The sequence below is a fragment of the Epinephelus lanceolatus genome, chromosome 2 (genome assembly GCF_041903045.1).
Source record: "Epinephelus lanceolatus isolate andai-2023 chromosome 2, ASM4190304v1, whole genome shotgun sequence".
Taxonomy (NCBI): Eukaryota; Metazoa; Chordata; class Actinopteri; order Perciformes; family Serranidae; genus Epinephelus; species Epinephelus lanceolatus.
The window spans coordinates 24,906,085-24,920,714 of record NC_135735.1 but is presented as its reverse complement, the minus strand read 5'-3'; the positions used below and the strand labels follow the sequence as shown (position 1 = coordinate 24,920,714).

The 14,630-nt window shown below is 39.4% G+C and overlaps 1 protein-coding gene across 1 annotated transcript; it reads right to left on the bottom strand.

The window, feature by feature from the left end:
* Positions 1–3,059: 3,059 nt before the first annotated feature.
* On the bottom strand, positions 3,060–12,890 carry gcshb (glycine cleavage system protein H (aminomethyl carrier), b). Its single transcript, XM_033617948.2, has 5 exons — positions 12,665–12,890; positions 11,535–11,614; positions 3,872–3,935; positions 3,634–3,765; positions 3,060–3,475 (listed from the first exon to the last, which is right to left on the bottom strand). The coding sequence occupies exons 1-5, from the start codon at positions 12,813–12,815 to the stop codon at positions 3,378–3,380; spliced, it is 525 nt and encodes a 174-aa protein (XP_033473839.1). The 5' UTR covers positions 12,816–12,890; the 3' UTR covers positions 3,060–3,377.
* Positions 12,891–14,630: the final 1,740 nt, after the last annotated feature.

Genomic DNA, 14,630 nt, shown 5'->3' with positions numbered 1-14,630 from the left:
CCTCACACGAACAAACAACGTAAAATGGAAAAATGTGTACAGCTAGTTAATGTACGAATATGTTTGTGCATAAAAAGGTAAAATAAATCGTTTATCGGAGGTTCCCTGTAAAATGACTTCTTTCGTTTAATTTTTACTCTGTATATGTGTGCCCCGGGTATGTTAATGAATTTATGTTTGTTCAATGTTTTTTTTTTTGTTTTTTTTTTTGTTGTTTTTTTTAAATCCAACATGCGTTTGTTGTCATTACATACGACTTTGCCTAGACTTAATTATTCCATGGCTTTAAAAATGCGATTAATATAACGGCAGTTAATGGGGCTGGGTTTTAGTTTTGAAATATTTTAACGTTGTGTTATGGGCAAGAAGTGGGGTTGCCAAAATTATGGAGATGTATTAATCCAAAGATTTTTTTTTTAATTTATTTTTTATTGAAAAAAAAATATATATATATCAAAGACTGGACAAGGGTTATAGCCTATAATACCACATGAAAGCCTTATAAGCTTCTTAGTACCTCACTGTGTATTATTAGTTAATATATTATAATTGTTTTAAATACATGTAATATGAGTTTGCAAAGCTTTATTAGTCTGTGGTAATTTTGCTCCATGTAATCATTTCATGAGCTCATTTTGTGTTCGCTTGTTTGATATAGTACATTTTGCATTGGCTATTACAGTTAGTGGTGAAGTTTTTGTGTTGGCCACTAGATGTAAGCCTAGCACGTTTCAGTAGTAGTCAGCAGTAGGCTTGTTAGATTGACTTACAGTCAGTGTACTGACAGGCTTCAGTTAGTCCCACAAATTATTTCTGAAGTTAGCCAGCATATAGATAGTTAATTCATGGTAGCAAGAGGGGTATAGCTCTAAGTATGTGGCTGTATTTGGAAGTGACCAAGTACAAAACATTCAGACTGTTATTTTCTGATTTTGTGTTGAATACTTGAAAGACTAAAACTTTGTGTGAAGTGTCTTATTTACCGTTGTGTCTGAAAACTGCGCTGATTAAAACCAAACTGTCACATAACTGCATCAGATCATGGGTTACCAAACTGGGCTACAAACAAAGGGGTCAGGGGCCACTAAGCTCTGGTCTCTTTGAAATGACTGCTATTAGCGTAGCATTTCTTGTGTAAACAAAGTAAACAGTAAACAAAGCGGACAAACTGTTGTTGTTTTGTTTTTTACTCCTGATCAGAGACCTTTCAAGGAGAGAAAGAATACTGAGATAATAAGTCTGATTCAGTACATAATAAATGTTGTTGTGGCTGTTTTCTAATACGTAAGAGTGGGGACTGTCTCAGAATTCATCGATGAAGCTGCTGCATAAAAACTTGTGAAAACAAGGCATTCATCCCTACATACTATAGGTACAAAGGGCAGCCTGCTATGATATACATATATTTATTATCATTCATATTCTGTTTAATCAGTTTTTAGCCCACAAGTTGAAGGAACTGGCGGGATTACATTTCACCGTAACTGTACCTTTTATAATAATTTGGCAAATAGAAAAAAATGAATCCAAAACTCACCTCTGTCATGTGTAAAAACATCGACTTGTACCTTTTTATGTGAGCATAAATCAGGACAGCACAAACCTGACAAAGAATTTTTTTCATTTTACGCTTCATATACAACCTTCAGCAAAACCCTGAGCTTCACAATTTGATTTCAGTGGGACACTTAAAAAATCTCAAATAGAATCAAATCAACCATAAATGTGAAAATAAGTTCAAGTTTCAGGCTGCTCTTGCTTGAGCCTGCCTGTGATGTGTATTTCCATTAGTAAACAGCCTACAGATGAAATTAGAACATAACAGTGGCATCAGAGACTGTGGTAATCACATGATGGTGCTATGCAGTACATTACTGCAAGGACTGCCATTTCTTTTATTAAAGACAGAGGACATTTAATAATAATGCACATACCAGTATGTAGAAAATGTATGAAAGGTCAGAGTAGTCTCCTCTTATGAGAATCATTTCCTACTAATCCCATGTGGATACATTCAAGACAGTTTTTTGTGCACAGGCCTGTCTCACCTCGTTTCTCTGCACGTCCCTGAGACAGTGTGTCCTCTGTGGAGACAAAGGAGGGACTATAAAGACATTCAAAAAGATAATTATAGGTGTAGGTCAAATAAAATAGCTTTCATACATCGCTTGTTGCAGTGATCGTAAACTGTGCCATAGACACAGACTCAAAAGGAAAATGTCAACAGCTCCTTCTTTATGATTCCTTGATATCAAGTATAAGTGGATCACTTTTAGGGCAGAGTAATTATAAAACTAATCTGAATATAGTCCTAATTAAATTCTTTTTAAAAGCCTAACAAAAGGAGCAAACTGGAATTGCTGCCCACTCAATCTATCAGAGAAGTATGACAAGAAATGGTTGTGAAATGCATTTTAAGAGCATCATGTTTTGTTCTTTTGAAGCAGTGGAGACATGTCAAGTGTAAAAAGATGTCACTGCGGACAAATATGTAGTTTTTAATGGGAGACTTGGATGATACACAAGTAGGTCAGCACAGTAGACTTCTTTAAGAGGAAGTTATTGAAAGGACATTTGGTTTAAACTACATTTTTAATGGTCATGTTGTAGGATATAATGATCTTGAGGTTCTCAGTGACTTTAACCACCCGTGACATTATTTCAGTGTATTAGTTTTCACCTAGAAAACTAACCACAGGTCTTATTTTCCATGATCAGCCTGAGAGTGCAGTTTTTACTTTGGTCACTGATTTTAAAACCGCTGCTTCATTAATCATTAATCAGCCGCAATCTTTGCCTATGTTCACCCGAGGGCAAAGGTCAAGGTGTGCAGAACTATAACAAGCGAAGAAAAACAGAATGATGTCAGCAACATGATATGAACATAAAAACAGCACATCATAAACTGTGCATGAGTCTTTTAATTAGATGTTAAGTTATGTTGTCCCTGTTGTTGTATGAGTTGTTACCATCTTGACATGAACGCCATCACAACACATTCCCTGAATTTTAAAGCTGCTGGTTACTTCACAGACATAAAGAAAAGAATCACGGCAGTGTAAGGACCAAACTTTTATTATATGAATGTGACACGGCTCTTACAATCACTTTCCATCTCTGCACATGGAGCAAAGCACGAGGAACATGTTCACTGACAGATGTTGAGATTAAGAGCCCGTTGGGTCGGCTAGTAGCTAAACAAATCCTAACCTACGTGGAAGATGTTACTGAGGATTTTTAATTATTTTGATAGCACATTTCCAGTATCAAAATAAATACCACAGATAAGAAAGAGTGTCACGCAAGACGTTAGTAACCCTGCCCACTAATCTTTGATTTCAATGACATTACAAAAACAGCACAGTCAGTTCATCCATTTATTCTTCAAGTGACTTAGTAAATTTATCATATGCAGCTTGATCCATGAGGCCATCGAGTTCTTCTGGCTTTTCAATGGTCATCTTGATTAGCCACCCTGAAACGCAACAGTTCATATTTCAAAAGCCGAAGAAAAAAAATGTTATGAACAAGCTGTTCTCTTATTCTGCATTGGCAACTTGTCATCCATCTTGGCAACAAACCTACTGGGAGAAATGTACTGGAAAAGAACAACGGTGACTTTGAGACGCTTACCCTCTGCATAGCAGGCTTTATTCACAAGTGCAGGATTCTCTGCCAGCTCTGTGTTGATTTCAGTCACTTCTCCTGTCAGCGGAGAGTATAGCTCACTGGCAGCCTTTACGCTTTCCAAGGCACCAAACTCCTCTACAACACACACATACACACACACACAGACACAACATGACACATTCTTATCACACTACTGAAATCAATTACTTTCAGAAATGTGAGGTGTATTCCAGGCTCTTACCCAACTGTTCAAGTCTTTGGCCAATTTCTGGGAGTCCACAGTAAACCACATCACCTAATGCTTCCTGAAATGACAGAGCAAAATGTATGAATTACAACAGTATTATAAATATCACATAAAAGTAAGTAAAAGCAGTAAGAAATTTTTTGTCTCACATGCCTCCACAGAAAATGTTTTTGCATTTTATAGCAAAAAATGTATTTCAGTCAGGACCACTTTTGTCAAAGAAAACTTGATTTCCATGCAGTATTATATTTGGCGGTATGGCTCTGTTCTGGGGCCTCTGCCTTTCCTAAAGCAGAGAGAGCACACCTTTTTGCCCTTTCACGCACATAGGAGAACAGCCTGAGGCAGAGAGAGCACACCTCTCTGCCCTTCCATGCGCCTACATGGAAAGCCTTAGCTGAAGAGAGCAGCAGAAAAGACCCCCCATGAACAAAACAGAGCAGCATTAATGACAAAAAGAAATGACATCTATAAGTCAGACACAGCCTGAAAAGGAGGAGCTGGGGTGGGGGCGGGTTGCAGAGTGGCTTGCAGAGGAAGCAGCAATAGTAGGCAGGCCAGGGCAGTTTACATAGGGTGCCCTGAATGAGATTTGCCAATTGGTTGCATAGAAAGGATTCATGTGATCTATCAGCTCCCTTCCATCAGTCAGCTGCTCCATCAGTTGATTGGCTGTTTGAGATCAGCTGGGATGTGAGCTGAACTACTGCTATTCTCAGTGTTTGGGAAGTACTGAACACAAATCAAATCAACTTTATTTATATGGCACTTTTCATACAACAGTAACACAAAGTGCCTCACAGAGGTTAAAAACAACAAAGATCCAAAACAGAAAACAAAAAGAAAAGAGAAAACCCAACCCTCCCACCCCACATAGAGATACGTAAATATACAGCGCCTTGCAAAAGTATTCACCCCCCCTTTGCTTTTTAACTATTTTGTTAGATTCCAACCTGTAATTTAAATGTTTTTCATCTGAAAATTTCATGTGATGGATCTACACAAAGTTAACTAAGTTGGTGAAGTGAAATGAGAAAAATATATATAAAAGAATAATTTAAAGAAATAAAAAAGTGAAAATTGGCATGTGCATATGTATTCACCCCCTTTGCTATGAAGCCCCTTAAAAAGCGCTGGTGCAATCTATTACCTTCACAAGTCACAGAATTAGTTAAATGAAGTCCACCTGTGTTCAATCTAAGTGTCACATGATGTGTCAGTATAAACACACCTTTTCTGAGAGGCCCCAATGGGCTGCAACTCCACTTAGCAAGAAGCATCACATCATGAAGACCAAGGAGCTCTCCAAACAAGTCAGGGACAAAGTTATAGAGAGATACAAGTCAGGACTGGGTTATAAAAAAATATCTACATCTTTGATGATCCCCCGGAGCACCATCAAATCCATAATCACCAAATGGAAACAACACGGGACCACAACAAACCTGCCAAGACAGGGCCGACCACCAAAACTCACAGACCAGGCAAAGAGGGCATTGATTAGAGAGGCAACAGAGAGACCAAAGGTAACCCTGAAGGAGCTGCAGAGTTCCACAGCAAACACTGGTGTGTCTGTCCATAGAACCACAATAAGCCGTACACTCCATAGAGCTGGGCTTTATGGAAGAGTGGCCAGAAAAAAGCCTTTACTTAGTGTTAAAAACAAGAAAGCACGTTTTGAGTTTGCCAAAAAGCACGTGGCCGACCCCCTAAATGTATGGCGGAAGGTGATCTGGTCAGATGAGATTAAAATTGAACTTTTTGGCCACAAAGGGAAATGCTATGTCTGGCGGCAACCCAACACATCCCATCACCCCAAGAACACCGTCCCCACAGTGAAACATGGTGGTGGCAGCATCATGCTGTGGGGATGTTTTGCAGCAGCAGGGACTGGGAAACTGGTCCGCATAGAGGGAAAGATGGATGGTGCTAAATACAGGGACATTCTGGAGCAAAACCTGTTTCAGTCTGCCTGTGATTTGCGACTGGGACGGAGGTTCACCTTCCAGCAGGACAATGACCCGAAGCATACTGCTAAAGCTACGCTTGAATGGTTTAAGGAGAAGAAGTTAAATGTGTTAGAATGGCCTAGTCAAAGCCCGGACCTCAATCCAATTGAAAATCTCTGGTTTGACTTGAAAACTGCCGTTCACAAGCGGAAACCATCCAATTTAGGGGAGCTGGAGAAGTTTTGCCATGAAGAATGGGCAAAAATCCCAGTTGCAAGATGTGGCAAGCTCATAGAGACTTATGAAAAGAGACTTGCAGCTGTAATTGATGCAAAAGGTGGCTCTACAAAGTACTGACTTCAGGGGGGTGAATAATTATGCATACTGAAGTTCTTTGTTTTTGGGCCTTTTTGTTGTTTGCTTCACAATAAAAAAATTTTTTCACATCTTCAAAGTTGTTGGCATGTTCTGTACATGAAATGATGCAAATGCTCAAACAATACATTTTAATTCCAGGTTGTGAGGTTTTAAAACGTGAAAAATTCCTAGGGGGGTGAATACTTTTGCAAGGCGCTGTACATATACGCACACACACACACATGCACACTAGCTATCACTAAAAAGACATGGCCGAGCACTGAGACCCGAGGCAAGGAAAAAGCCACCTCTGGGGGCTGTCCACACCGAGAGGGCCCACGGTCCACGGCCACAGGGAGCGCCGCCATAGAGACCTCCCCGACCCGGGCAGACATGAGGCTCCACACCGAGGTGCAGTGCCCTACAGCCACCCAGGTCAGAGCGGTCTCCCGACGGCACCCCCATCGGGAGACCAGGAACAACTCTCAGTGTGGTAGGCCCCCATGAGGAAACACGAGCTAAAAGCTGAGGGACTAAAACAGTAAGATAGGATAAAAGGTATAAAAAGAACCAAATAAACAAAAAGCTATTTAGCTCTTAAATTGAGTTAATAGCTAGGTAAGAATGATCTAAAACAGAGACATAAAATGCATCAAAACTAAAACCTATAGGCTAACTAAAATAACAAAAGATAAAGGTTAAATGAGATAAGAACGTAAAAAGAGGAAGGGTAAGAACATAAAAAATAAATAAAAAATAGATAATAGATAGATAAATCGGTTATAAGAGGAATTTAAAATAGATAAATAAAGAGATCAGTTAAAAGCCTGATTAAAAAGATGAGTCTTGAGCCTCTTTTTAAAAACATCAACAGTCTCTGCAGCTCTGAGGTTCTCCGGCAGGCTGTTCCACAATCGGGGGCCATAATAACTAAATGCCGCCTCCCCATGTGTTTTAGGCTGAATACACTGTCCTAAACCATACGAATTTACTACTCAGAACTTAAGTTTCAATAAAATCTTAATACTTTAGGGTACTTGACAATGCAGGTAAAACTGACCATATATGTCCAATGTGTTATAGATAATGGTATCCATATACAAACTGGCTGGAATTTTAAGTTGTTACTATCCTTTGGTTTGCTTTATCCTAGTCCTGAAATGAGACTCAAACATGGTGACTAGTGAAAGATACTCTACTCCAGTGGTTCCAAACTGGTCCAGCCACAGCGTCCAGATTTCTCCTTAGGCATTAGTTCAAGTTCCACACAGTTTAATATATATATATATATATATATATATACAGTACAGGCCAAAAGTTTGGACACACCTTCTCATTCAATGCGTTTTCTTTATTTTCATGACTATTTACATTGTAGATTCTCACTGAAGGCATCAAAACTATGAATGAACACATGTGGAGTTATGTACTTAACAAAAAAAGGTGAAATAACTGAAAACATGTTTTATATTCTAGTTTCTTCAAAATAGCCACCCTTTGCTCTGATTACTGCTTTGCACACTCTTGGCATTCTCTCGATGAGCTTCAAGAGGTAGTCGCCTGAAATGGTTTTCCAACAGTCTTGAAGGAGTTCCCAGAGGTGTTTAGCACTTGTTGGCCCCTTTGCCTTCACTCTGCGGTCCAGCTCACCCCAAACCATCTTGATTGGGTTCAGGTCCGGTGACTGTGGAGGCCAGGTCATCTGCCGCAGCACTCCATCACTCTCCTTCTTGGTCAAATAGCCCTTACACAGCCTGGAGGTGTGTTTGGGGTCATTGTCCTGTTGAAAAATAAATGATCGTCCAACTAAACGCAAACCGGATGGGATGGCATGTCGCTGCAGGAAGCTGTGGTAGCCATGCTGGTTCAGTGTGCCTTCAATTTTGAATAAATCCCCAACAGTGTCACCAGCAAAACACCCCCACACCATCACACCTCCTCCTCCATGCTTCACAGTGGGAACCAGGCATGTGGAATCCATCCGTTCACCTTTTCTGCGTCTCACAAAGACACGGCGGTTGGAACCAAAGATCTCAAATTTGGACTCATCAGACCAAAGCACAGATTTCCACTGGTCTAATGTCCATTCCTTGTGTTTCTTGGCCCAAACAAATCTCTTCTGCTTGTTGCCTCTCCTTAGCAGTGGTTTCCTAGCAGCTATTTGACCATGAAGGCCTGATTGGCGCAGTCTCCTCTTAACAGTTGTTCTAGAGATGGGTCTGCTACTAGAACTCTGTGTGGCATTCATCTGGTCTCTGATCTGAGCTGCTGTTAACTTGCGATTTCTGAGGCTGGTGACTCGGATGAACTTATCCTCAGAAGCAGAGGTGACTCTTGGTCTTCCTTTCCTGGGTCGGTCCTCATGTGTGCCAGTTTCGTTGTAGCGCTTGATGGTTTTTGCGACTCCACTTGGGGACACATTTAAAGTTTTTGCAATTTTCCGGACTGACTGACCTTCATTTCTTAAAGTAATGATGGCCACTCGTTTTTCTTTAGTTAGCTGATTGGTTCTTGCCATAATATGAATTTTAACAGTTGTCCAATAGGGCTGTCGGCTGTGTATTAACCTGACTTCTGCACAACACAACTGATGGTCCCAACCCCATTGATAAAGCAAGAAATTCCACTAATTAACCCTGATAAGGCACACCTGTGAAGTGGAAACCATTTCAGGTGACTACCTCTTGAAGCTCATCGAGAGAATGCCAAGAGTATGCAAAGCAGTAATCAGAGCAAAGGGTGGCTATTTTGAAGAAACTAGAATATAAAACATGTTTTCAGTTATTTCACCTTTTTTTGTTAAGTACATAACTCCACGTGTTCATTCATAGTTTTGATGCCTTCAGTGAGAATCTACAATGTAAATAGTCATGAAAATAAAGGAAACGCATTGAATGAGAAGGTGTGTCCAAACTTTTGGCCTGTACTGTATATATATTCAGCGCCATACAAGCTAGTTCGCTGTCTCTGTGAAGTAGCTTCCCATTGGTCACTCACTGTACAGCAGGAAAGGATACTTCAAAATAAAAACTTGCCAGAAATTCACTGTACTTGAAATAAAGTGTGTTTTTTTACAAACTTGACATGTTTGCCAGTCACTTGCAGTCCATTCAGAGTGGACCCACCAGTTGGGAATCACCTCTACTCTGTGATTCGTGATGGGAAAGCAAGCTAGTCTGTAGCATGCCAGGAAGTAGACATATGTATGGACCTCAAATACCAGGGTCCTCATTGATTGTATCAGTACTGTGTAGACAAAGTTTAAAACTCGCTCTGCTGAAGTCCATACAAGATTATTGGTATTTGTCAAATGTGTCTGGAACACCAGTAGGAAATGTGCACACTGTGTCTTATTTACTCCCCCTAGAAAACCGCTTGTAGTCAAAATGTTGCCTTTAGAGAATGTAAGCAACTCCACTCATCTCTGGCTTTAACAGGGAGCAGTCTAAGATAAGGAAACTATTTTGAGACCCTGGAACTGTTGTTTTAGACTCAACAAACTTTAAGTCTAGCTGTAAGGTTGCAGAACTGAAACTTCTCCCGAGTGTCAAGTGTGTAGCATACGGTGGGCAATGTGACAAGAGGGATACATGAATAGCTCTGTCTAGAACCAATGTTTGATTACTGTAGAAACATGGCGAATCCCATTTATACTAACATGAGGGCAGGTTGGTTTGTTTACGGAAGCGACATTTATTTACTTGTGAGAAAATTCTGTTTTTCTGAATGGATTAATGTTTTTATCTCAGAATTTTGAGACAAGTTTTCATGAAAAAAAATCTGCTCTTATTTTTCTGAATTAATGAGATTATTATCCTCTCGTAAATTCACAAAAAAAAAAACAGTTTTTCTTTTAGATTTCTGAGATAATAATCTTTTGCTGTGGTCCATTTTTGGTTTGGGATTTTTTAGAAAACCTGACATACATTTAAAGAAACCTACAGGTGTTATATTTTCACTAATATAACACCGGTTTTGCCATTTGCCAAACAAATGACATGTAGCAAAAACCACACATAAAAGGCCAATTTCTATATAAAAAATAATAATAAAAAAAAAAAAAATAATAATGACTGATCTATCATTTAACCCCTTGAAACCTGAGCAAATTGGCTTGATTTCTTTTAAAAACATGGACAGAAGGCAATAAGCAACGGAAGAAGAAATGAGCCAAAAAAAGTAGCAAGAAATTAGTAAAAATAGAAAATAAAAAACAAGAAAATTAGTAAAATTTAAAAAAGAAACATGGCGAATCCATTAAAGATGACCCACTCTGTATGTAGATATAAATGGCTCATTCTAAGGAAATGAAAACACAATGATTTTTATATTTAGGTGATTGTTTACTTATAAAAACATTGTTATTGTTATTATTATTATATAGCATTTCTGCTGATAGCATCACCTAAATCCTACACACTGGATATTCAGAGAGTTTTAGAGAACTGCAGGAGCACTGACTTTGAATTTTATAAAAGTCTGAGAAAACTATTAGTCACCTGACACCTATAAAAGCCTATTAGTGTTTAGTTATAGTCATTCAGCCTTCCTTTATAGTTTACTCATTTGTTCTATTAGGCTACAGGCTGGGTTTCACCTTTTCAAGATGCTGTGGGTACAACACAGGGTCAGAGTCCTGCTCAAAGTTCACATTCCCAAGTACAGTATAGGTGCAGATCGATAAAGTCCACACTTTGCTCAGAAATAATCATATCCACAGTTTATGGGCATTTCTTTCCAAATGCAGCGGTGATATGAGGGTTAATGAATATAAACACAGGTAGTAAAACACTGCAAGGTGAACGTGTGTGAAAACTTCCAGCCTGATGTTGGGCATGTGGGCAGTGACTGAGTCTTGAAACAAGCTAGACAAGTTTGACAATGCAAATCATTTCCTCTGTAGATGCGACATTATCTTGCATCACATTGAACTACTTTGGTCTGTTCATCAGCAGAGATTAAATCATTTGAACTTTCAATGTGACACGGTGATCAGCAGCAGAAGTGGAACAGCGCCTCCAAGTTTAGTAAGAGTGATCGTTTTACTAAAAGCTGCGTTCACGTCAAAAACAAAAGACACCTGCTTTCATTCATAGCTTTGACCACCACTGTAAGGAGGCCTGCCCTTGAGATTTTCTGCACACCACAGCAGTTTGGCGGTAATCAATTGTCTCAAACAATAGTCATAAAACAGTAAATTAGCCTGTTATAGTACAGTTACTGCAGGTGAGGACAAAGGGCAGCACTGAACTGCAGACATTAACATCTCACGATTCCTAGATGGCCGTCGGTAAACCTCTGAACAAGGAGTGTCATAAATCAAAGATTAGTAAGAAGGCCCAACAACCTACCTGAGCATAATTGCTGATACCCACTGTGCCAACTCCATCTTCCACTCGCACCCACTCGTGCTTATCTGTGAACTTTAGGGCTGCAGAGAGAACAAGGGAATCATTTAGCTTGGAACAGATGAATTAATTAGTATGAGTCAGCAACATGAAGCTTGAATGTGACAGCTCTTAGAGAGAACACTGTCGAAGCACTTCATTTGGATGGACAAAGCCGACAAGTATGCTGTTTCTTATGCACCATATTTAGTTAATCATTTATGATTAAAGAAACTACAAAGATAACTTGTCCTGAGCGTTCTGCAGGTGCAGTTTTGGATCCTGAGCATCAGCGTTTCAATAGAAAAAAGGTGCAGTATCTGGTTGGGTCAGATCTGCATTTAAAAAACTGGATTTACAGTTAGAGCCCGTTGATGCCAAGCTCATGCAGTCATCTTTACAATGCCCTGAGGGAGGAATCACAATGCCTCAACAATTCCCACTGTTGGCATCAGACCATGCAGAAAAATACAGGTTTGAACCAGATTGTGAACTGTGCAAGATGCTGATGCACGACCGGAAAGAGCAGAGTCATTCCTGGGAGCTGGATTATCCTGCTGTGAACGGCTGGGGAAATTATGTATTAAAATATAAAGCAACCTTTAAATAAAGTGTTACCATTTCACAGGGTGCAGGAATAATGAATGAAAGCAATAACTGGGAGAACATGTTGAAATTTCAGACCACATGCACACACACAATACAACCTCCACAGCTATCTGTGGCTTAAACCCAGGCTTAAGGGTGACTCCTGTTTAATAGGTTGCTACTCAGTGCACGAGACAGTTAATTTGTTTTATATGGTCATACGTTAACATCCCAATTTGGAGCTCGTGGTCTGACTGCCTCTCAATGAAACAGCAAAGCCTTTAGCTGATTTAACAAGAGGCTGATAAAGTTTTTGGACTTGTGCAACCCAAACTTTGAGCTGCCCTCTCCGCTCTGTCGCATTCCTCTGCCTGTGGGAAAGTGACACAAACTGCGTGAGTTGTTTCGCCCATTACAGACAGACAGGAATGTGTGACCACTAACCAGCCCGCATGTTAGTATGTAACATTACGGAGAGATATGTTACTGATTTTTTTTTCTTGTACCTGTGGACAGGGCCGAGCTGGTCCTCAGTGTCCGCGCTGAGTCGCTCCTCCACAGCAGCCGGGTCGCTGGAAGCTGCGCCGCCGACGAGAGTTGAGGCAGTCTGGGAGAAAAGTTTGCAGAGAGGCACCGCAGCGCTGCTCTCATCGCCATCTTCACTCAGTGTGTGTGTGTGTATGTGTGTGTGTGGTGTGTGTGTATGTGTCCACACTTGTCGGGTGCGCTTACACTTGACCGCGGGAGCGCGCACCATCCCACTGTTTGCGCGTTCCCGCCGGGATGGTGGGAGGAGGGTTAGTTCAGCTCGGGTTCAAAACGGTGTGGAGCGAACATATAAACTTTTATACAGACATGAGGGCAGGTTGGTTTGTTTACGGAAGCTACATTTATTTACATGTGGAAAACAATCTGCTGTTTTTCTGACTAGACAAAATTATAATCTTAGAATTTTGAGAAAAGTTTTCATGGAGAAAATCTGCTCCTATTTTTTCCTGAATTAATGACATTATCTCGTAGATTTACAGATTTTTTTCCAAAGTTTTCCCCCTAAATTTCTGAGATAATAATGTCATTAATGTGCAGCTGTGGTCCATTTTGATTTGGGAATTTTTAGAAAACTGTAACACATGTTTTAAGAAACCTACATATGTATTTTATTTTTCAGTAATTTAACACTGGCATTGTAATTCCCATTACCATATGTCTTTTCCATCACACTATACAAAGTGATGGAAATGACTGCTGTGAAAATGAGTCCAAAATCTGTCTCAAGGACAAATGAAATGTAACCACACATAAAATGCCAATTTAAAAAATATTAAAAAAATGTGTATAAAGAAATAAAATTAAATTGAAAATAAAATAAAAATGACTGATCTCTCATTTAAGTTCTGTATGTTTCTTTGAGTCAAGTGAGTATGACAAAAATAAAATAAAAATTAAATAAATAAATAAAATGTTTTTAGTTTAAGAACCCTCCTAATTCAGAAAAACCATGCAGTTTTTTTGGGCCATAAAAACTTATCATTTCTATAACTGAGAAAAACATGGCTTTCTTTTTCATAAATGCATTACACTTATGTTCTTTTTCCCCTCGTTAATCTTCACAAACTATAATAACAAGTCTATTACAAGTTAGTTCTGCTTTCAAAATTTTACTTTAGTAAAAGCACAAAATGCTCTTAAAGGACCGTTGAGCAGGATTTAGTGGCATGTGGCCGTGAAGATTGTAGATTCCAACCAGCTAAAATTTCTCCCATGTGTCAAGTCTGAACTCCCGGTTAGGATTCCTTCAGTGTTCATTGTTTAAGAGGTTTTTACCGGGAGCCAAATTACCCACAAAGGTCTCCTCCTCTCCAAAACAAATGGACCTAGTGATTAAAACCAATAACAACACTGAAGAAAGCAGTTTCACGTTACAAATAATTTTTTTCAGCTCTGTTCGACTCATCGTGAGGAGGCTGCCAGCTATGGTAGCGAGACTCTAAAATGCAAATTTCCTTGTCCACTCTGGGCTACTGCAGAAACCCAGTGGACTATTGTAGATAGAAACGCCTCAGTCTATGGTAATGAAAACAGGCCAATTCTTATTTTCAGATGATCACACACTAAAGAAAACATACTTTTTGTATTTAATTTCTGCCAAAGTATCAGCCTAAATCCTTCACACTGGACCTTTATAGTACCAAAATAAAAGAAATGTCCTTTTCAGACAGTGGCGGAATCAAAGAGAATTTCCTTCCCAGTAATAAAGTACCGCACACAATGTTGAATTCATGTATTGAACAATTAAAATAGTTTGTCTTATTTACAGAACCATTATCATTATTACTATCAGAATGATTTAAATCAGTGACCCTCAAAGTTCCCATACAGCGATGATTATATTCTGTGAACTCTCACACTCTTGAAACTCGTTGAATTTTGTTCTGTAAACAGACCACAATCATCACAAGAGAGCAAGCAGTG